The sequence below is a fragment of the Micrasema longulum genome, unplaced genomic scaffold (assembly GCF_059751315.1).
Source record: "Micrasema longulum isolate JH-2025_06_02 unplaced genomic scaffold, ASM5975131v1 h1tg001675l, whole genome shotgun sequence".
Classification (NCBI taxonomy): Eukaryota; Metazoa; Arthropoda; class Insecta; order Trichoptera; family Brachycentridae; genus Micrasema; species Micrasema longulum.
Window position 1 is genome coordinate 74,685 of NW_028278854.1, and position 20,842 is coordinate 95,526.

At 32.5% G+C, this 20,842-nt stretch overlaps 3 protein-coding genes across 8 annotated transcripts; 2 read left to right on the top strand and 1 right to left on the bottom strand.

The window, feature by feature from the left end:
- Nucleotides 1–1,014: 1,014 nt before the first annotated feature.
- Nucleotides 1,015–13,480, top strand: LOC148274345 (dynein regulatory complex subunit 3-like). Of its 3 annotated transcripts, none has more exons than XM_088237259.1 (8): nt 1,016–1,577; nt 3,756–3,928; nt 6,144–6,353; nt 7,090–7,230; nt 8,383–8,584; nt 10,508–10,693; nt 12,326–12,465; nt 12,775–13,480. In XM_088237259.1, exons 1-8 carry the CDS (start codon nt 1,128–1,130, stop codon nt 12,929–12,931), a joined length of 1,659 nt encoding a protein of 552 aa, XP_088093385.1. In that variant the 5' UTR covers nt 1,016–1,127; the 3' UTR covers nt 12,932–13,480. The 3 variants fall into 3 exon arrangements, with proteins under 3 accessions (XP_088093386.1, XP_088093385.1, XP_088093387.1); XM_088237261.1 differs by lacking the exon at nt 1,016–1,577 and adding an exon at nt 2,777–3,018; XM_088237260.1 differs by lacking the exons at nt 6,144–6,353; nt 7,090–7,230 and having other exon boundaries at nt 1,015–1,577.
- Nucleotides 12,960–18,245, bottom strand: LOC148274346 (enoyl-CoA delta isomerase 1, mitochondrial-like). 2 transcript variants are annotated; one of them, XM_088237263.1, is made up of 5 exons: nt 18,050–18,245; nt 17,667–17,920; nt 16,403–16,549; nt 14,554–14,766; nt 12,960–13,478 (listed from the first exon to the last, which is right to left on the bottom strand). In XM_088237263.1, the coding sequence occupies exons 2-5, from the start codon at nt 17,913–17,915 to the stop codon at nt 13,224–13,226; spliced, it is 864 nt and encodes a 287-aa protein (XP_088093389.1). In that variant the 5' UTR covers nt 17,916–17,920; nt 18,050–18,245; the 3' UTR covers nt 12,960–13,223. The 2 variants fall into 2 exon arrangements, with proteins under 2 accessions (XP_088093389.1, XP_088093388.1); XM_088237262.1 differs by having other exon boundaries at nt 18,025–18,225.
- A 69-nt stretch (nt 18,246–18,314) lies between these two features.
- LOC148274347 (nuclear envelope phosphatase-regulatory subunit 1-like) lies at nt 18,315–20,801 on the top strand. Of its 3 annotated transcripts, none has more exons than XM_088237266.1 (4): nt 18,315–18,402; nt 18,816–18,887; nt 19,979–20,113; nt 20,541–20,801. In XM_088237266.1, the coding sequence occupies exons 1-4, from the start codon at nt 18,363–18,365 to the stop codon at nt 20,687–20,689; spliced, it is 396 nt and encodes a 131-aa protein (XP_088093392.1). In that variant the 5' UTR covers nt 18,315–18,362; the 3' UTR covers nt 20,690–20,801. The 3 variants fall into 3 exon arrangements, with proteins under 3 accessions (XP_088093392.1, XP_088093393.1, XP_088093390.1); XM_088237267.1 differs by having other exon boundaries at nt 18,375–18,738; XM_088237264.1 differs by lacking the exon at nt 18,315–18,402 and adding an exon at nt 18,511–18,738 and having other exon boundaries at nt 18,801–18,887.
- The last annotated feature ends 41 nt before the right edge of the window (nt 20,802–20,842 follow it).

Below are 20,842 nucleotides of genomic sequence, written 5' to 3' on the forward strand. Positions count from 1 at the left end.
AATGTTCTTTCGGGGAAAATAATATAAAAATCTCAGAAACAATAAAATGTTTTTTACTATTTGAAATTATTAGATTAGGGTGATTTTACAAAAAAGGAAATAGAAGCGTTAAATAGAGATGCTTAGTTATTTAGTACCGATAGTCATTGTTAATGTGCACAGTTTTTTTTTGTTGTTTTTTACCTTGATAACAACTTTTGTACTCGCTTTGGCAATATATTATAAATGCACTATGTTAAGCTGTTAAAATAAACTGAAACCTGATAATATAGTAATCAGTATTGTAAACATTGAAAGCTTTTTTCTTGAATATGTGTTATAAAGTGACTATCTTTTTTTGTAAAAAAAAAGAGTTTTTTATTGTGTAGGTACAACTATATTTTATTTTAATTTTAGCTACCTATGTAGACGTAATAAAAGAAGAGTATAAAAAAAGATAAAAATTTTGCTGCCTGCCTGCATACTGAATAAATTCGGGTGCTTTCTTTTGTTGTTTTATTTTTTAATAGACTATAAAGTTAAGGCAATTTTTAAAAAAAGTTACGTTTTGTATTATTAGCTGATTTTTTTAAAAATTACTTCGCGTGTGAAGTCTCAACTTCTTTTTTCCTTCTTCTCGGTGAGTTTTGCTGATTAGTAAGCTGGCCTACCGTAAACCAGAAATGTATCATGACTCTCTTATCATTAGTTGATTCGAAAGAACTAGTGACGTTGTGTAAAGTAGTTCGTTATTTTTAAAATAATTTTCCTTTTTTTTCAAATGTTTTTAAGAAACTTCTATGTACAATTTAATGCTCCAATTTTTACCACGCGTTCGAACACATTTTTTATATCCAATTTTCCGTAGGGATGAGTTTCCTCATTATTATTACGAATGTATCTGGCTTGTTACATGCGTGGTAACAAGGTGGTAACCATAAATATATTTTTAAATCAATCATTCGAGAGCATAATAGAACAAGTGGAATAAGCGGCATTTTTAATTTTATGTAATAAACAGAACAAAAAAACGTAGTTGTCATGGAAATAATAATTCCAATTATTTGTTTTGACGATTGTGAAAATGTGTCTCATTTTCACAAATGATTAATATAATTTAGCAATTCAATAAATAAATACAAAATACAATGTCTAGTATTGTAATACATCCGGCTGTTGAACCAGGTGTTATTGACAATAATATGTTAATAAAATGTGTTTTAGAACAAGGACCAAAAGGTGAAGCTGGCCGTTTGTTTGCTGAAGAAGGTGTCAATCTAGAAGAAGTAAAAATTTTGCGATTGGAATTTTTAAATATAATACGAATCGACCATCTTTGGATGCTGACATCATTAACTAAATTATCCCTAAACCACAATCTTATTGAGGTGATAGAGAACATTGAACAACTTGTAAATCTCAAAGAATTAGATTTGTCGTTCAATTCGATAAGTGTAATTGAAAATCTCGAAATGCTTGTACAAATTGAGGTTCTGATTTTAAGCTATAACAACATTAAGAAGCTTGAAAATCTTGATAATCTTAAGAAGCTGATTGTTATTGGTTTAGCAGGAAATAAAATTACTGATTTTAAAGAGGTATGATGTATTTTAATTTCATTAATTTTAACACAAAATATTATGTACAGATAGATCTAAAGATTTTTATTTTCTTTGGGAAATCAAATCATAAAATGCAAACACATCTCCAGATCATATGTCCACAGGGAAAAAAACAAAAGAAGAATGAAATAATTAATTTTATTTTATTAATGTTTTAAAGTAGGCTCTTCATACAGTAGGAATGTTCTAACCCGGATGTTCAAACAGATAAAATAGTACTTACAGCACAATAACTCAAAAACCTGAATATGGAAGGGCAAATAAATAAAAAAAATGTTTTATATGAAGATCAAAAAATAATTGTTTTATTCATTGACATATTAATATACATAGATGTGCCCTGAGCCAACTCATCATGTCATCAACTAAACTCATAGGTCAGGACAGGTCATAAGCCCTGTAAATGCCTAGACTTCCATATTCCCTTCTCAAAAATGTTTTCCCTCTCTGTTGAAATAAATTTAAATATTAATTACTCCCTAGGGAGGAAATCCAGCCAGTCTGCAAGCATTTGGACATACTCAAACATTGTTGAACTAAACTCATGCCCGAGCGCTTAGTTATTCTTCGACCGCCAGCTAGACGTGACGTTTAGAATCAAAATCAAAATGCCCGCTCGTGTAAAAACATTTCCGATGAACATTGTAAAAAGGATTGCGTAAATTTTCATTGGTAAAGAGTTAAATAAATAAATGGGTCGGATTAATAAGAAATTTAAGGAATAAATCTGATTCGTATCCACCAAAAACAAATAAATGAACTTTTTTATTTACCAAAAATGAGTACCATTCAATTTTTGGTAGCATATGCATGATCGTTGAATGCGGTATAAACAAACAAATTTAGTAACAATGGGTACGTTTTCATGTCACTACTTTAAAAAATATTTTGCTTTATAGGGCGCTTCCATGTATTAATATTTGAATGGTTTTATTGATTCTTATCTTAGAAAAAAAAACTTTTTTGATTTTTTGCATTTTGCTGAATAGGGCGCTTCCATGTATTAATATTTAAATGGTTTTATTGATTCTTATCTTAGAAAAAAAAACTTTTTTTTGCACATTTGATAGTTGAAAAAGACTAAAGATCCCATTTTTTTTTGTTGTTAAACAACAACTAAACAGTTACATTTTATTATGAACTGTGGTAATGCAGTTAATAATGAAAAATATGGTAAAGCAATTCAAACTGAATGTTGTTTTACTCGTGGTTTAGCTCACGAAAAAAATAAATTGTTGATACATTGCCAAGAAAAGAGTTAAAACGTGTGTGGCTATGATGTTACATGAGTCAACATAAAATACAAGACTTGATATATGTCTCTTTTTTTAAATGCCGAAGTCGTATTTGTTAAAATAGGCCTAAATCATGTGATTGTTGTTATAAATTATGAAAAACAGATTACTAATCAGTACATGTATGTGCAATTTTAAATAGGTGTGAAGGTTTTCACAGTTACTGTTATCAATATTATTTTTTTTTGGTCATACCGTGTGTGTTGGATTTGTTCCGAAGTTTCAGCTACCATTGCAGGAGCTATCTTCAGGGTACACTTTGTATTTTGTAGAAAAAAGCATGTGTTTAAGTACTCGTAATTTGTACCGTGTCGCAGTCGGCAGTACGCACGTTTCTATTCGTTTTTGTAGGATGTAGTGCTGGGTACCAGTTGAGTTTAATTTCAGCCCGTTGTCTTTATTTATATTATTTTGGTGTCTACTTTGCTACAAAACACACAGTTTACCCTGAAGATGGCTCCTGCAATGGTAGCCGAAACGTCGGAATAAATCCAACACACACGGTACCACCCAAAAAAGAAACATATTGATGTGCAATTTTACTTTTTAAATACCTGTATTTCAAATCACTCATCCTTTGCTTAATGTAACACGACATTACATAACCATTTCTAGAGGAATTTTTCAGCATAGTCTTTTAAGTGATAATACAAAATGTACTTGAAAACAGCACTGTTGATCTATAAAAGACTTTTTCAATGTGGGTTAAAAATTTTATGTCGATACGATATGCTGTTAAAATATTAAATTTTGTAATATAATAATACTGAGGAAGTCTGTGAAAAATTTGACTCGAATGATGGATGGGTCTTTTGAAGGCGGGTTCAATATTGAATTGAAGGTAAATGTTTTGTTTTAGGCTATATATTTGCGACAATTTAATGAACTGCGATCCGTGAGTTTCAAAGACAACCCTTGCTGTAAAAATTCCAATGCAACAATGTTTCTGAAAGCAACTCTACCCAAAGTGACCTATATAGATTATATTCTTGTTACTGATGAAGAGAGAGAAGGATGTATTGAAGAGTTTTCGTAAGTTAACAGTATCTTTTTTATGTGGGCATTGTTCTTTGGAGTCGAACACATTTGTGGCAGAACATTCTCAGGTTTTAAGATGTTGATAGAGCACTTTCCCCTTTTATTAGTCTTGATATTAAGCGATCTTGACTTAAGGACAAAATATAGCTTTGGATATTAAGAGATCTTGACTTAAGAACAAAATATAGCTGTGGATACTAAAGCATTCATCCCTCATTCAAATTGAAATAACATCGGGTTGTGGTCCCGTGGCTAGTGTCTCGGACTCACAGACCAAAGGTCCACGGTTCGAATCCCACTCTACCCCAACTTGATTCCATTTTCTAATAGTGAGTTATTTACAACTCGTTGAAAATGGCCCTCAAATTAAACATTTGGGTAAATCATAAGAACGCAAATATTTCTTTTAAAAAAAAAAAAATATATATTACATTCATATTTAGAATTTTTAATCAATTATAGTTGAGGATAAATTCACTAAAATATTACAATACAGACAGAGAGCATTTTAGAGAAAGAATTTGGAGGTCTGGGCATTTATGGGGATTATCAGGTGGCCTCCGTGGTGTAGTGGTCAAGAAGCTTGACTCACAGACGGAAGGTTCCGGGTTCGATTCCCGGTGAGAACACAAAAATTAAATGTGATTTTTCTCAAGCCTGGGTGTTCTGTGATGTAATTCACCACTGTAATTGGGCCTCCTGGCCTGTTGTGGTGCAAAAATAAAAATAAAAAAAAAACGCCAAAAAAAAAAAAAAAATGACCCGTCATTGGGTGGTTTAAGTTACCACTTTAAGTCAATTCATTATATGATATATTTTTTATTGAAACAGAAAAAAAGTTGATTACGATATCCTAGATAGTGTTTTTTTTTCATGGGTCTATTAAAATAGTTTGTTTTGCAGAAAACCATAAATAGCATTTGAAATATGAGGAAGTTCAGCGGTTTTTTTATATTTTTTAATTTGTTTATAGACTATCAAAGTAAGCGAAAATTTAAAAAAATATATTTACATATCATATCTCATTGGAATGATTTTTTGAAGTTTTGTAATTTTAAAATTACTCGCTAGTTCTCATCGGTGAGTTGTCCTGACATTTGAAAGTAGACACCCGTAGCTCTAAAATTTACTAAACATAAAAAAATGGCTTCCCTTCCACCGGAAATCCATCACAAAACATGTCAACGCTATTATTGATTGACGAGAACTTGTGAAATCATTCAAAGTAGTTCATTTGTATATTTTCAATGCACATTTAAAACTTATACTTTTACCACATGTAAGAAATAAAAAAATATGTCCAATTTACTGAGCTTAATCAGTGGGCCTTCCTTTTAAACCTGGTATAAAGTTATGCCTAGGCATAGTCTTTCATTTTAGAACAAGTATTTGTTGTATTATATAAAATTAACAAATAGCCTATAAAATCTAGAAATATAAAAAACAAAATCAGAAAACAAAAACAATATTTAATTAATTAAGTAAAAATTTTTTTTTAAATGTAATAATGTATATGTATTTATGTTTAGTTTATAATAACACCTGTAGATCTTTGCTCGTAGGAAAGATCTTTGCTTTCCGAAACTAGAAGTGCTTCAAAATAAACTCAAGTGGTCTTAAAAGTAACAATGCTTGATTATGTCCAAATGCTTGCAGACTGGCTGGATTTCCTCCCTAGGGAGTTGTTCATATTTAAATTTATTTCAACAGAGAGGGAAAAAGTTTTCGAGAAGAAATTTGGAAGTCTAGGCATTTACAGGGCTTATGACCTGTCATTGGCTGGTTTAAGTGGCCACTTTACACACTGTGTAACATTCACCATTCTGCCCATGTTTGAACATCCACATTTCCTCAACTCTTCCATCTGTTGACTTTTGTGAAGTGAAAGAGCTGAAACCTTTATCACGTGGTGAGATTCATCCGGCTGAACCAAATCACCTACTAGGCAACGCCTGGAAACAATTTTCCAATTTTTATACTTCTTCTTTTACCAGGTAGTAATTCAACAATGTTTGATTATGTCCAAATGCTTGCAGACTGGCTGGATTTCCTCCCTAGGGAGTTGTTCATATTTAAATTTATTTCAACAGAGAGGGAAAAAGTTTTCGAGAAGAGCCTAGACTTCCAAATTTCTTCTCGAAAACTTTTTCCCTCTCTGTTGAAATAAATTTAAAGGTCTTAAAAGTGTTTAAATTGATATTTGTTGAAGGTCAATAGTAAACAAGTTGAATAATGAAGATGAAGAAAAGGAAATAGCTCGACATAAGAAGGAAATGTATGATGCTAAAGTGAACTTCTACGCCATGTCCTTTGTGGAATACCTGAGTGGACCGGAACTGTTTGACAACATGTATGAGCTAGATGTAGAGGGAGCACTTCTATTAAAGGCTGGGGAGGAAATAAGATTTGAATATGAAGAGTATCCTTTTAAAAAACTACACAGCTATCAATAAAATCATGTATATAATAAATAAAACTCTATACTCTGTCAAAACGAAATGGCGAATATTCAACTCTTGTGTAATGTCGGTACTCCTATATGGATGCAAATTCTGTCACATTATCAAAACTTAAAACACAAAACTTCGGAGTTGAGAGTAAGTGCTTAAGGAGAATATTAGGCATAAGATGGTTCGATTTCATAACTAATGTTGAAGTCCGAGAATGGATGCGGCTGCCTTCTATTGTGAGCGTTTTGAGGGTGCTGCCCTGGACCTGGCTTGGACATGTGCTGCGGATGCTTCAAGAGAACCTTGACTCAAGTTACTCCTTCTTCAGGCTCTCGCCGTCTTGGAAGGCCGTTGATGACGATCTTTCGTCTGTATTCAGCGGGACTAAGGGATGCGGGATTGAAATAGGAGGCGGTGAGACTACTGGTTAAGGATAGGGTTTCCTAGAAGTCTCTGGTGATGTCCAAATGCCCCACTCATGGAAAAATAATTCATATGCTAGCTACATCTAAGATATAGCAAATATTGTGTTGCCCTCAACAATTTGAAAAAAAATTCCACTACACATGCAATCATTCATGTAAAAAAAGATGTGTACACATTTCCTTAGTTCATATTTACTATCTAAAATTTTCCATGCACATACCCATTAAGTTAAAAATAAGTAAATTAAAAATTAATACTTTCTTACATGATATTTATTAGATACAGGGAATATTACTGTGAAACGATGCAAACCTTGGTAGATTTTGGACTCTCACAGTACTCTGTGAGGAAAAGGGAGGTGGAAATGTTCAACGAAGTTATAAATGAAGCGAGGGAGGGTTCCGCAGAGAGAAGCAAGGAGTGAGTTTTCTTAAAACAACAATTAACATGTACAATGTACACATAATATAATCAACAAAATAACTAAGTAGGTACCCTCCAAACGGATTACTTATAATATATCCAATGACCAATGAGTAATAATTGCTATTGGAAAATAGGAATCAAGTTTTGGTAGAGTGGGGTTGGACCTTGGTTAAACCTTGGATTTCTGATCTATGAGTCCACTTCACTAGCCATGGGACAACAACCCGGTCCATTACATTACTAAACATTTCTTCTTCTTTCTTGCCTCTTCCCAGTTCATCTATTTTTTATTTAAATCTTAAAGTAGGGCACACATATCATACATATTGTTATGTGTGTTCTAATAATAACATTACAAATATATTTAATTTATAAATTGTTTATCACATATGTGATAAACAATTTATTAATTTATCGCCTATGGTCGACCCTTTTGGAACGCATTCCCAAGTCTTCCTGTCTTGTGTCATCTCACTGGTCAGCTGCTCCTTCCTCAGGTCCCTCTCAATATTGGTCCATCCAATATTGGGCGGCTTGTGGACGACCTCGAGCTCTCGCTTTTGTGGGGATATCTAATGCAAGTCTAACCACGTGATCACCATTTCATCTATATTCTTTATTGTTTCAGCATTTACTTTGTGGAGAAACATTTCGAATTAATTTAAAATGAAATACAGCCTTGCCCCTTCCACCCGACCCTATCAGTACCTAAGTACTAATCTGTGTATATATTTTAGTTTGGTTTATATTTACACCTGATAATGGGTTATTCAGAATACCTGAAACTAGTTGTGTTATAATATATTAAACTCTTATGTGGTAAAAATTACAAAGCGTTTAATTTAAAATAAATAGTTTCATCTATTAACATGTCCGTACCATCAGAGTCCATTCTCAATACTTTACTAAACAAGTAAATATTTAATGTTGTGCGACGATAAAAATAATACTTTTAAACCCTTTCATTATAGAAATGGATTATTCAATATTTAAAGAGGCTAATATCTCAAATGAGATGGAAGCAATTATCGGGGAATGTGGAATCCAGGCATTATGGGGTTTATTTTATCATTTATATTTTCCTTTATAGTAAAGCGATTATTGTGGGCAGGATAAATCAGTTGTTTTCTGTTTTTCATTAATCAGACATGTGACCAAGTACATTGAAGAAAAGGAAGAGTTGTTCGATATGATGTCCACAATAGTGGAGTCAGTATTGTCCGATTCTCTTTCTCCGGCAGATGTGGAAGATTCTCTCACGGGACTCCTGGATAGATTTGAATCAACAGTAAAAGATCTCTGGGTGCACCTCATGAAGGAAGAAATGACGTTGTACGAACAGGGTGAGGTATGAAATACTTCATTAAACTAATGTAATGTTTTGTATGTATTTAAATTATTCAGCTTAGGTTGAAAGAAATGAGTTTTTTAGTTTATTTCCAATCATGAATCGAATGAAGCTTATGTTCGTAAATATAAAGGTTAGTATTAAAAGGTGAACAAATCAAGACATAACACTAAAATAGACAGATCTCAATCTTATGCTATTAGCACAGATTCTTCTAGCTAAGAAAGCTTGTACGTTCACCCTTTGTAAAACAGTAACTATAAAATCTATAACTTTATCTCATATTTAGAAAATATTGTGTCGCCATTACAATTATTTAATAAATAGAGAAAATCACAATACGCACGCAAACATTTGTGCTTACACATAAGAGATACACATATTTTATTAATTCGTATTCCTGTGTAACTTGTTGACATTGCTACGACACCTGCAATCTGTGTTATCATTTATGTGCTTTAAAATTGTGAAAAATGTACTAAAAATATAACTTATTATCTGCATAGGTGCATAGATTTTCAGGGTCACTGTTATCAATGTATACATATGTATGCATAAATATAAATATGGTATTTTTCGGGTGATCGCATGTAGTACAAACAATAAAATGACAATAAATGTACTAACTACCGACTGTGACACAGTACAACTACAAGTACAAAAACACATCATTTTAAGATCTGAAGATGGCTCCTGCAATGGTAGCCAAAATGTCAGGAGTACAGCCTACACGGGGTTACCCAAGAAAATACCGTATAAACCTTATGTTTAAAAATGACCCGGAATTTGTAATTAAAAAGAACCGCACTCAAGATATTGGTATTTTTTCAATTTGGCCTTAATTTTTTTCTTTCAAATGAAATTTCATGTAAAAACGCATTAAAAATGTTACAAAAAACCTATGGGGAGTTTGATTTGTCAAAATCACAGGCATATGAGTGGTACAAAGGCTCAAAAAGGGCAGAGAAGTGGTTGAACTCGCCTCACCCTCAGCATCCGGCCATGGAAGAAAACATAAAAAAACAAAAGAAAATAGTGTTTTACGATCAAGTAATTATAAGAGAGTTGCCGACCTTGAAATATTAACTAGATTAGTACATAGCATCATACGTGATGTTTTAGCCATGAGACATTTTGCGGAGCAAATTGTCCTAAGATTAGCTAATTTTCTTCAAAAAGATCAACATTATTTGGCCAAAAACAACTTAAAAGTCGTTCCCCGAACACCGTATTCACCTGATTCGGCTCCGTGTAACTTTTTCCTGTTCTCTAAACTCAAATGAGCACTTTGCGAACAGCATTTTGACTTGATGAGATGATAAAAGAAATTTGCCGAGGAAGCTGAAAGCCATTCCAAAATCGGCCTATGAGAAGCGCTATGAAAATTGGAAAAAAAACATTGGCATATTATATTTTTTGCCTCTAATGGTGATTAATTTGAAGGGGATAAAATATATATTGATGAATAATTGAGCTAAACTTGGTATTTGAACATAAGGTATATATGTAGGTATATTATATAAATCATCTAAAAATTTTATCAATTGAATTGTATTTACAAATTAAAGAATATATCAGTAATATTTTTCACAGTGTAGCAGTGTAATCAAAGCATTTCCTCATCACGCACCATGGCCTGCACATCTAATCATAGTTAAAGTCTGTTCTAACGGATCCTCTAGGATGAAGCAATAGAATTCAATTACCCACAACTTGAAATGCCATTTATGTAACTTTTAACATGTTTATTTAATTATACTTCATTATAGGAAGCCATGACCACTAAATCATCACTGTATAAAAACATAATGATCGAGTAAAGTTTTTAAACTGTTGGTAAACACATTTTTGGATACGCGGTGCAACGGAGTGCTAACATGACAATAATTAATTTCTAGAATGATGAACTAATCTTCTTTTCAGGAAACTAGAATTCAATACACCCAGAATATAAAGGACCTGGCTAATAAGATGATAGAGGCGACAAGATCAGCCTTCACCAAGTGGAGGGACCGCGAGGGTCCGTGGAGTATGACATTAGGAGAACTTTTGCCCAAGGCGGCAGCTAAGGGCATGATATTCTACGAACATATTCCTGAATTGGTTGCGGTAAGCATCAAACTGCATGGTATTTATAGATTATAATATTTAGCTGTGGAGTTGGGTATGCAAAGTCTCTTAACCACATTAAATTCTTATCACATCATCTTATCGTCATCATATCCACACCCGATGGTGAATAGGGCACTGCATTGGAAAACCAAAATCAGCATATCTCGATTATTATGCTTCTGGTGACAGTCCATGGACAGTAAATTTGCAGTGTAAAACAACTTGAAAAATATGTTACACATTGACTGTGCCAGGAATTGAACCCGCACCTCAAACATGGCAGGCAAATGCACCAACCACTACACTACGAGGTGGGCCATCGAATCACACTAACCAGGGTTATGGTTCTATTTCACACACAACTCTGTATTTTTCATACGCCTAGACAAGGACACATCGTCTAGTGTAGGATCATTTATAATTTACTATTATTTTTAATACTTTCAACACTGCACCCCTGAGTGACAAAAGACAAGCGAAGAAAGTTTATAGAATTTATACAATCGTTGCTATATATATTTAGCTGAAGCCATCCGCAGGGAAATAAACTAAATGAGCTTTTAATAAAAGATACCACAATATTCTAATATTGCATATATTCGGTGTCCTAAAGTCAATTTTCAACTGGTTATCAAATTGTTGTAGAGGTTGATGAAAATATTTTTGATCATAATTTTGGATGCCTTTTAACCCATTTTCCGCGTTCTAAATTGACATGTTTTATTTATCAGTTTAAACACTTATTTTGTTAGTGACCGTGAATTTATTACCTCCATACTTGATGAATACTTAAGCTACGAACCATTTTGGTATCTAATTATTCACATATGCTGTGAGCATCGCGTAGTAGTCCTGTCATAGGCACTCACCATGTATGTGAGCACCGCGGTGAACGAGTTCAAGAAATACATAATATGATTGATGCATACCTCATTTTTTATCAAATGCTACGTTAATCTTTTTACCTATGGCATTCATACAGAGAAAATATTTTTATAAAATTAACTTTTGGTATAAACTTTTTGTCCTAAAAAATATTTTAACGTTAAGTTTGTATTCCAATAGTTGTAAAAATATATGTCACTTATGAATTATTAATTCTTAAATTAATAAATTTTTTCATGTACATATTATTAAATTTGAATTCCTTAAAAATGAAATCATTCCTATTTTTTATATTTGTCCCTTTCAATATGGAAACCTATTTTTTTTCTAAACATATTAAATTACCGGTTACCGAGCAAGATACTTTGAATTTTCATACAAATATACACACTTTCGTATATAAACATTAATATTAGTTAAAACTGTCTCAGTATATACCGATAAAGATACTCGTAGCCGTTCATAATCGCAGCCCAAGGGTCTTATAAAATACAGGGTTGCTTATAAAATATGTACATATCAAAGTTTACAAACCATAGTAGGTAGCAGTTATGCCTTCTGTACAAAGGTTAAAAAGTAAAGTTTAAATAGATACAATAGGAGTACTTCAAAAGTATGCAATTTAATTGTTACAAAATATAAATAAATAATTGAATGAATAAATACCCGAGCAAAACTGTTTTACTGTTTGTGTTTTATTTCTTATTCCACTTATAAATAGCTTCACAATTGATTGTGTTGCAGATAATGAGTGATAAGGACTTGATGATGGACACCATAGCCCAATCTACAGATTGTCACATGCGCTTTATAGACGACCGGGAGGATTATGTAATGACGAGAATCGCCGAGTGGCAGGAAGATCTGCTGCGCAAGGCCACGTGGTTAGTATACACAGGAACTATACCAGTCTAGTCCGGAAGAATGGAACTTAAAATTTCTATTTTTAACCTTTATAATAGTATAATCACTAAATCATTAAATCCATAACTTGTTTAATACTTTCGAGTTAAAAGATTTGGATATAGGTACTCAAAATATTGTTAAACATTAATGCTCGTATTCACAGACGATACCTAAGGTGGCGAAAGCACATTCTACTGTGATCACATTATCATAACTGAAAATAACATTTTCCATATGTATGAGTATACATCGCTTAATATTTCCCTGTACTAACAATGTATTTTTAGGGAAGAAATAAAACGGAATCGCAGCAGAGTTTTGGAAATAAGTTATTTTGTAGATAATCAGAAGGAGGAATGGTCCCAAATGACCAGCCAGTTACTTACTCCCGATATTCCTCCAGAGATGGAAGCTCTCATCAAAAGCAAGATTGTTATTAAATAATCCCTACTGTCAAATACAATACGCAGAATCGATAAAAAATATATATTTCACTTGATTTCAAATAAATTATTTACAAGCAATGAATACGGCATATTTTATTTATGTACATTACTTGTTAATAAAATTATTAAAGGCGGTCTGTACCAAAGATGGAGATAGTGTAAATAATTCCCTAATACATATGAAATAGTACAAAGTACATAGGATAAAAAGGAATATAAAATTTCAGTTTTCTTAGTTTACTAAATATTTATGTGTGTAAAATGCACATGATAATCTCAAAATGCTAATTTCATTTTGCTTTGCTCTTCAGAGCAGCGATGTAAAGCTCGAGTGATTTTTGTACTTTGGGGTTTGTCGCGGTAGAGACAAACATTTCCAAGTCCATATCGCGAGTTGTCTCCAATTCCTCGAGGATTTTTCTTCTGAAAACCATTTTGGTGAGGCTCCTGGCCTGATGGTTGATTTTGCCAAAGCCGGTGATGAACTTCTCAGCTCTGGATATGGCGTCAGCTTTGTCAGTCGCGATTTCATCGATCATACCAATCTGAAATGATAAGATAGATAAATTAACATAAAAGCAATATTTATTTAATAAAAAAATAGTAGACACATCAATAATTTTGGTGGAACATGAGTTTAAAAAAGGTTTTATAAAAGCAGAAGAGTTATGCAGAATGAAAAACATAAAAAATTAATGAATTTTTATGTCCTGTGAATTGTTTTTCTTTGACATAATATTTTGCCTGTTTTAATCAAACTCATTATTGTAATTTTGTTATTATTAGAATTGATTTTAATTGTGAAAATCCGTGTTCAGTCGGGGCACTTGTAATACATTCATAAACATACGTTTTATTTTATTTATTAACGGACTTATTCAGTCCATTCAAAAAATGGCAAACAGATATCCTTATAATACATACAGGTACAATTGAAATAAAACACAAATAAAAAAAAATAAAACTAGGACAAAAATTAAATAATAATTACTACCTCAAGACAAGATCTGGGCTATATTAGTGATTGTTTAAATGTAGAAAGACTTGCACCAAAAGAGTCCAGATCTTGTCTCGAGTCTAAAATGCGACACAACTGAGACATTGGTGCATGCAAGCAATAGTTTGTGCTGTGCTGATCAAGGAACAGCACATTATTATTTCGCAATCGGCGGATCAGAACATTGAATGCCACTTGTTACACATACACACATATATTCGCATATACATATTCATATTATATATTATACATACATAATAAGTGTATACATATCATACTACATTTTTATTTTTATTTAGGAAACACTACATATCATTAATATACTATACATTTTATTACCTATTAAATTTATACTAACATATAATATATACTTACATAAATATAGATAAACCCATAGATAGATCAACGACCTCTCTCAAAACATGTGAAACGAGTTATCTGCTAAACTACTCGTATGAACAGAAAAAGAATGTATCCACATTACGTGCAGAAGCTGTATTTAGCAAGCAAATTACCCTATAAATGATTGAATTCTAAATTCTTTCTCCACATTAAAATGTTATCTGACTCTAAACAATCAATTTGACATCTAATCATTAAAAGATGAGGAGTAAAATAGAAACCTTCAGAGCGTCTTCAACAGAGAAGAGGGTCCCTTTGGTAAGGGCCATCTCAGCAACGCGCGGGGAGATTGTATTCCTCATGGTGTTCTGGAACCATGGGGGAGCTACGATACCGAGAGCCGTCTCATTCAGACCAATGGTGTATGGGCCTCCCACCATGACACGATACTCACAGGACATGGCGAGTAGACACCCGCCTGCGGGAGAATGACCCTGGAGAGAAAAATGCCCATTTCAAAATAAATTCAGTGGCTTACACCAGCACTGCTAAATGAAATATAAGCAAATTTAAAAATCGATTGTAACAGTGTTATATTCCAACTGTAAAAAAAAGATGTTCATAAAACCATGCACAGGGATTATGCCTATGTAGGATTATTTTATTTGTTTTATGCATCAAAAAATTGATAAATGTATTAAATAATATATTAAAAACGCAAACGGTAAAATAAATCAAATGTTTTTATAAAAATATGTAATTTACAGCAGCGTTTACCTTTTTAAGCCTGCAGACAGGTGAAAATAGGAAAAAAAAATTGAGGGTCGGTAACAGGTATAAAAATAACAAATGACACTTTTTAGTACAGGAATTTAAAAATGGGCGACAAGTATTTTTGTGGCAGAAAATCTCAATGGACTGGTGGTTGGGAATTGCTGATTTAGAGCATTAAAAAAAAAAAACAAAATGTTTCCCTTAGTGTGGGGATTGAAAATTATTTTTAATAAAAAAACACAAAAATTGTTAAAGAATAAATAAATGTAATGGGCAAATTGGTTACTTTATCCAACTCTCTCATGCAACATATTTTATTAATTTTAATTAAAATTTTAATGATTTTACTTTAACTGAACTTTTATTTGCAACTGGCTTTTGCTCATGACCGCAAGCATAGCAGGGGCGAATCATCTAAATAAGCGATTATGCACAGCTTTTGAAAATAATTGTTATTTATTATAAATCACCACCACCATTTATATCTTCCTACAACAAAAAAATCTTTTAAGTGCACCCAGCCCGTTCTCAGAGAACGATGAAACTAGCCGATTACCTCAGCTTATTCCTCCATACAAAAAAGTACACTATATTTCAGCACCTAATTGTGTTAAGGGCACTACACAAATGCAACTTATCTCGACATTTGTTTCTATCTAAAGGCCCAGGGACAATAATTTATTTCAGTGAATTAACAGTTTTTACATAAATATTTCACAACGACCTTGCCAGGAAGCGAACCCAAGATCCCGAGCATAGTAGGAAAACACACTACACCATGGGGCGAACAAAAGAAAATCAAATAAATATACTATTGATCACGAGCGTAATGTCATGATTCATGGAAATATTAATCCATAATGATTTTCATCTGACCGTATATTATCACATCAAAAGTGTATTTTAAACATAAATATGATTTTAAAAGAAGATATTAAAATAAGCAGCAAAGTTCAGCTACATTAAACATGATCAAATTGATTAAAAAAATATATTTAGTGATAACTTCTACTGCTTAAATATATTTCTTATTTTCTAAAGAAGAAATTTTTTAAACAAATGTCTAATTTATTGGTTTCTCGAGGCAGAAAATTATTTTTTGATCTTTGTCTTTTAAATATTTTTTCTTCTTCTTTGTAATAAATTCTTAATTTAATAAGTACATTTATACAAACATAAATATTATATGAAAAAATAAGAAGCTCCTTTCATTAAAAAGAAAATAAATAAGTATATTACAACAGACATGGAAAACATGTTTGAGAAGGGAATATGGAAGTCCAGGCATTTACAGGGCTCATGACCTGTTTTATTATTAATATGGTAATTCTAGTTGTAATATGTTAAACCGTTTACATTGATTGCTGCAGCAGTAGGGTACGAAGTTCCGAATAGTTTCATCCAGCAGTCCTGAAGAGATGTCCAAAATGCCCGCAGCCTTTTGGGTTCTGGTTTGTACATTTCCAAGATGTCTAAACCTCCGGAGTAAATTGTGGGAAGAGCCTGTAACCAAATAATAAATCACCATTTTTTAAGCTAAAAGGTTTGAAATAGTATATTTCCAATACCAATCATTTATTTAATTTTTTACTTCACCTCTGTTTAAAATAAATAACCGAATAGAAGTGGCCTAATATAAACCCAAAGCTGAGACAACAAATGGCCTACTGTTATATATGGTCTGTTTTACTGTATAGTGTAGAGGTATTGCCTCTTAAAGTTAATATTATAAACCGTCTTGAAGCGTTTGAATTGTGGATCCACCGTAGAATGTTAAGAATATTGTGGACCGATTTGACAACCCACAATAAAGTACAGTGGAACTCCGTTTATCCGAACTACGGGGACGTAAAGAGATTGGAAGAAAACAGCGTTCCCGATGTCGCACACAGAGAATGATAATCGACGTCCACTAGATTAATTGACAAGAGACGAAGATGTTGTATATTAATTTATTATTTAAAAAACATTACAAAAAGCCATTATACATGTATATATTACACTTGAAAGCTACCGTATTTATTTATTTTACTAACTATTATGTCATACCGACATAGTAACGACGTAAGGTCACATTTCTCATTGCTTCCCAAAGGACTGCAAATGGACTTATAACACAATCTTGAGTACTCGTGGAAGGCATAAGTAAAGACAAAAATAGTAATTTTTGTCTTTATGATTATTTGTCTACATGCCTCCGTTTGACGATGCGTGTGGTAGTTTACTAATGGATTCTATCAGTAGTTATTTTTAAATAGCACTTGTAGATAATAGAATTTAAAACACACTATTTTTGGTATTACAGATAATCTTAGATAAGTGTCACTCCATAAGGAGATACATTATTTTGGCAAATGGCTTATTGCTATATGCATCCAAGAACTAGGTATCTACTTTACATCCTGAGTGGTACATAATTATCTGCCGCCAGCTGATAAAATGCAACATGTGCCTATGTAAGAGCTAAATCCATCACACGATAATGGACCAGGATTAGAACTGTAAAGGAGCTGTTTCGCACTGCTCAGCCCAGGGAAGCTTTTTCTCAAGTGGTCAACATCGGGGGGACCTGACTTGACATGCGAGAAGAAGAATGATTGCTTTAATAGAATTTACTCACCGAGGTCAAAATCATTCCTCTAGATTTGTTGTCAGAAAGGTCATCAAAAGTTTTTCCAAGTTCGTCGAGAAGTTCGAGGTTCAGACCGTTTACCGGAGCTCTTTGCATTGTAACAGTCGCTATTCCAGTTTTATCGTCAACTTTTACATCTACTAGTGGAGTGGCAGAACTCATTGCTCTTCTGGCCACCAAAGATAATATATTCATCTCCCTCGTTGCAAGTTTACCTATCTGGCGAATGGACATCATGATTGCTGAAACGACAAAATTATATTCGTAATCATATAGTATTCTGGTAAGAATATTTAGCCAATATATATTTTAATAATATTGGTGCTGGGTTGTTGATAATAAATACCTAAATATTTCATTTACTTTCGTACCAGTTTTTATTCAGCCAACAGCGACCTGATAAAATCGATTCACCTATTCCAATACAATAAAATAAAAGTAAACTATCAAACGTAATCTACAGAGGATAGAGGTGTAAAAATAAAAAAGTCAAAGTCCAATCGAAAACGTTCAAACTTTTGACAAGTGCAAAACACAGATTATTGGTGCAAAACATCATAGACAGGTATCACAATATCACAATTCACAATCCAAAGACGATATTCATAAAAGTTATAAAACATGTTTTGACCGACTAAAACTATAAAATAATTATCTTGCAAAAAAGTATACTCCTACAATGACATGTTTTATTTCAATACATCGAGTATTTTCTTCAATAATAGTAAGTAAAAGAAGTGATACTATTCATTTGATTGTAAATTTATTTTATTTTATGTATTTGAAAATAATTTGGAGCCGTTTATTTTGAAAGCCGGCAGTGCCGGCATTGAAGATTTCTGTTTTTGATTTATCGACGCCGCTTGTTTTTGACATTGCCCATTTTTGACATTTCAAAATTCAGTATTTTGCTTATAATGTGGAGTTAAGTTAGGTTGTTATATTTTAACTATAAATGAATTCGGAGTTCAGATATAAAAAATAATTCCTTTAAATACTTTAAATTCAAAATAACACTATAACGTTTCTAAGATGTCACTGGAACAAACTGCTTGTGATGGTACGTCCGTAATTCATTAACGTAATCAAATATCAAATCACTTTTAATAATACATAATTAAGTTTTCTTATCTTCAGATTTAAAAGCTTTCGAAAGGCGGCTGACTGAAGTTATATCATGTTTGCATCCAGCCACTATGAGATGGAGAAGTAAGTGTTTTTTAGATTATAGAACTTCGGGGGGTTCTTGGTTTACTGGTAAAATAAGTTAATCAAATAAAATTATCCTATCACTTTTATTAACTTTGAAATTTCGTGCAATTATATCACAAATTTAATAGTTTGTATTTTTACTTGAATACTATATATACTATAATATTATAATGCATGCTAACAGAGTTAATTAGTAGAGATATTACATCTTCGTAATAACACATTGCTATTAATTTATTACCTACTTCTTATTTCATGCCCGTCTCGTGGTTAGCATATTTGCTTACCATGCATGACGTCTCGGGCTCGATTCCCGACAAATACACAGACCAATCAGCCCAACTCTCGAATACGGGTTTCAGATATGGAATCCCTATTTTGTTAAGGATACTCACTTGTTGGAAAGAGCCCAAAGATGAGCTACAAAATTTTCGCTGAGCCGAAAACGGCTTCCATATGTAGAGAGACTGGAAACTCTCGGTCTCACAACGCTGCAGGTACGGCGAGATGCTTGATTTTGGGGCCACAGCCTCAGGCTGGAGAAAACCAGATTCAATCTTAACCCACGGAAGCATTTTCCGAGCAATAGGGTCGAATAAGCTGCCACACGAGCTGGTCTCAATGTGTAGTCTTAACAAGTTCAAAAATGGACAAGATTTGTTTCAGAAAAGTTAAAGTGCGCCAACAACTAACTTTTATCAAAATAGATTTAAGCACATCAGTTTTAAGCTGCTCGCTTAAAATTCAATAATAAAAATGTATATTGTAATTGGTAGGTGTGCTGTAATGTACATATAAATTTAAAATAAATAAATAATGCAGCGCCCTTATGAATGATGATGATTATGTTTCATATTGTGTCAACTTTTATAACCTATTATCTTAACTTATTATTTCCATAACCGATTATCTTTATAATTATTCCCATAACAGAAATATACTTATTATTTTCATTACCAATATTGCCTTAATAATTATTAAATTATGGAAATAATTGAATTATTAGATTATCATAACCATTTACTGCTATGATTACTAAAACTTAAAAATATGCACATAATGTATTGCATTATTTGATCTGTTTCCAGTCCTACTCGGTGTTATATCAGTTTGCACAGCTATCGGTGCATGGTATTGGTTAACTGATCCCCTGACTCCGATGATTTCCCTCTCTCAGTCCCTGTGGAACCACCCCTGTTTCACCATCACATCGATTCTTCTCGGTACGTTTGTGATCTAAATATCATCAACTTATATTTTGAATATTTCTGTTTAAAGTAATCTTATCAATCAAACCAACCAAACTCAAATTATTTTATTTTACAACAAATTAGTCAATACTATTGTATTCTCCTTTATTCCCTCGATTTAACACAAATAGAAAGGAGTTGTCGAAAATGTTCACTTTTGTCCTTTTGACATTCCGTTTTGAAGGCTTGTAATCAAATAAAATAGTAGATTTAACGTAAAAGCAAACAAAATATCTTGTAGAGCAGAAAATTTTCTATCAAATGATATTTACCATTTTGTTTTATTTTTGGCGCTCATTTTGAAATTTGAAAAAAATTGACTCAATTTATGTTAACACTTAATAGTAATAGTTAATTTGTTGGAATAATTGCACTAAAACTGTTACGCTTTTTCTATTAGTTCTACTCTTTCTGTGCGGGATCCACAAGCGAGTGATTGCGCCGAGTATTATCACCGCTCGGACCCGAACTGTTTTGGCCGACTACAATATGTCCTGCGATGACACGGGGAAATTGATCCTACGACCGAGACCGGCCACTAACCTATAGCCATTTGACTATAACAATACGCTTATTTATTACTAAGTTAATCGCTTAATGTTTTCAAGTTTGTTATTTTCACTTGTTACCTGTGTAAGCAATAAATCAAATTTCTGAAAAATGAGAACTTTTAAATTAATATTTATTTAACCGAATTATTCT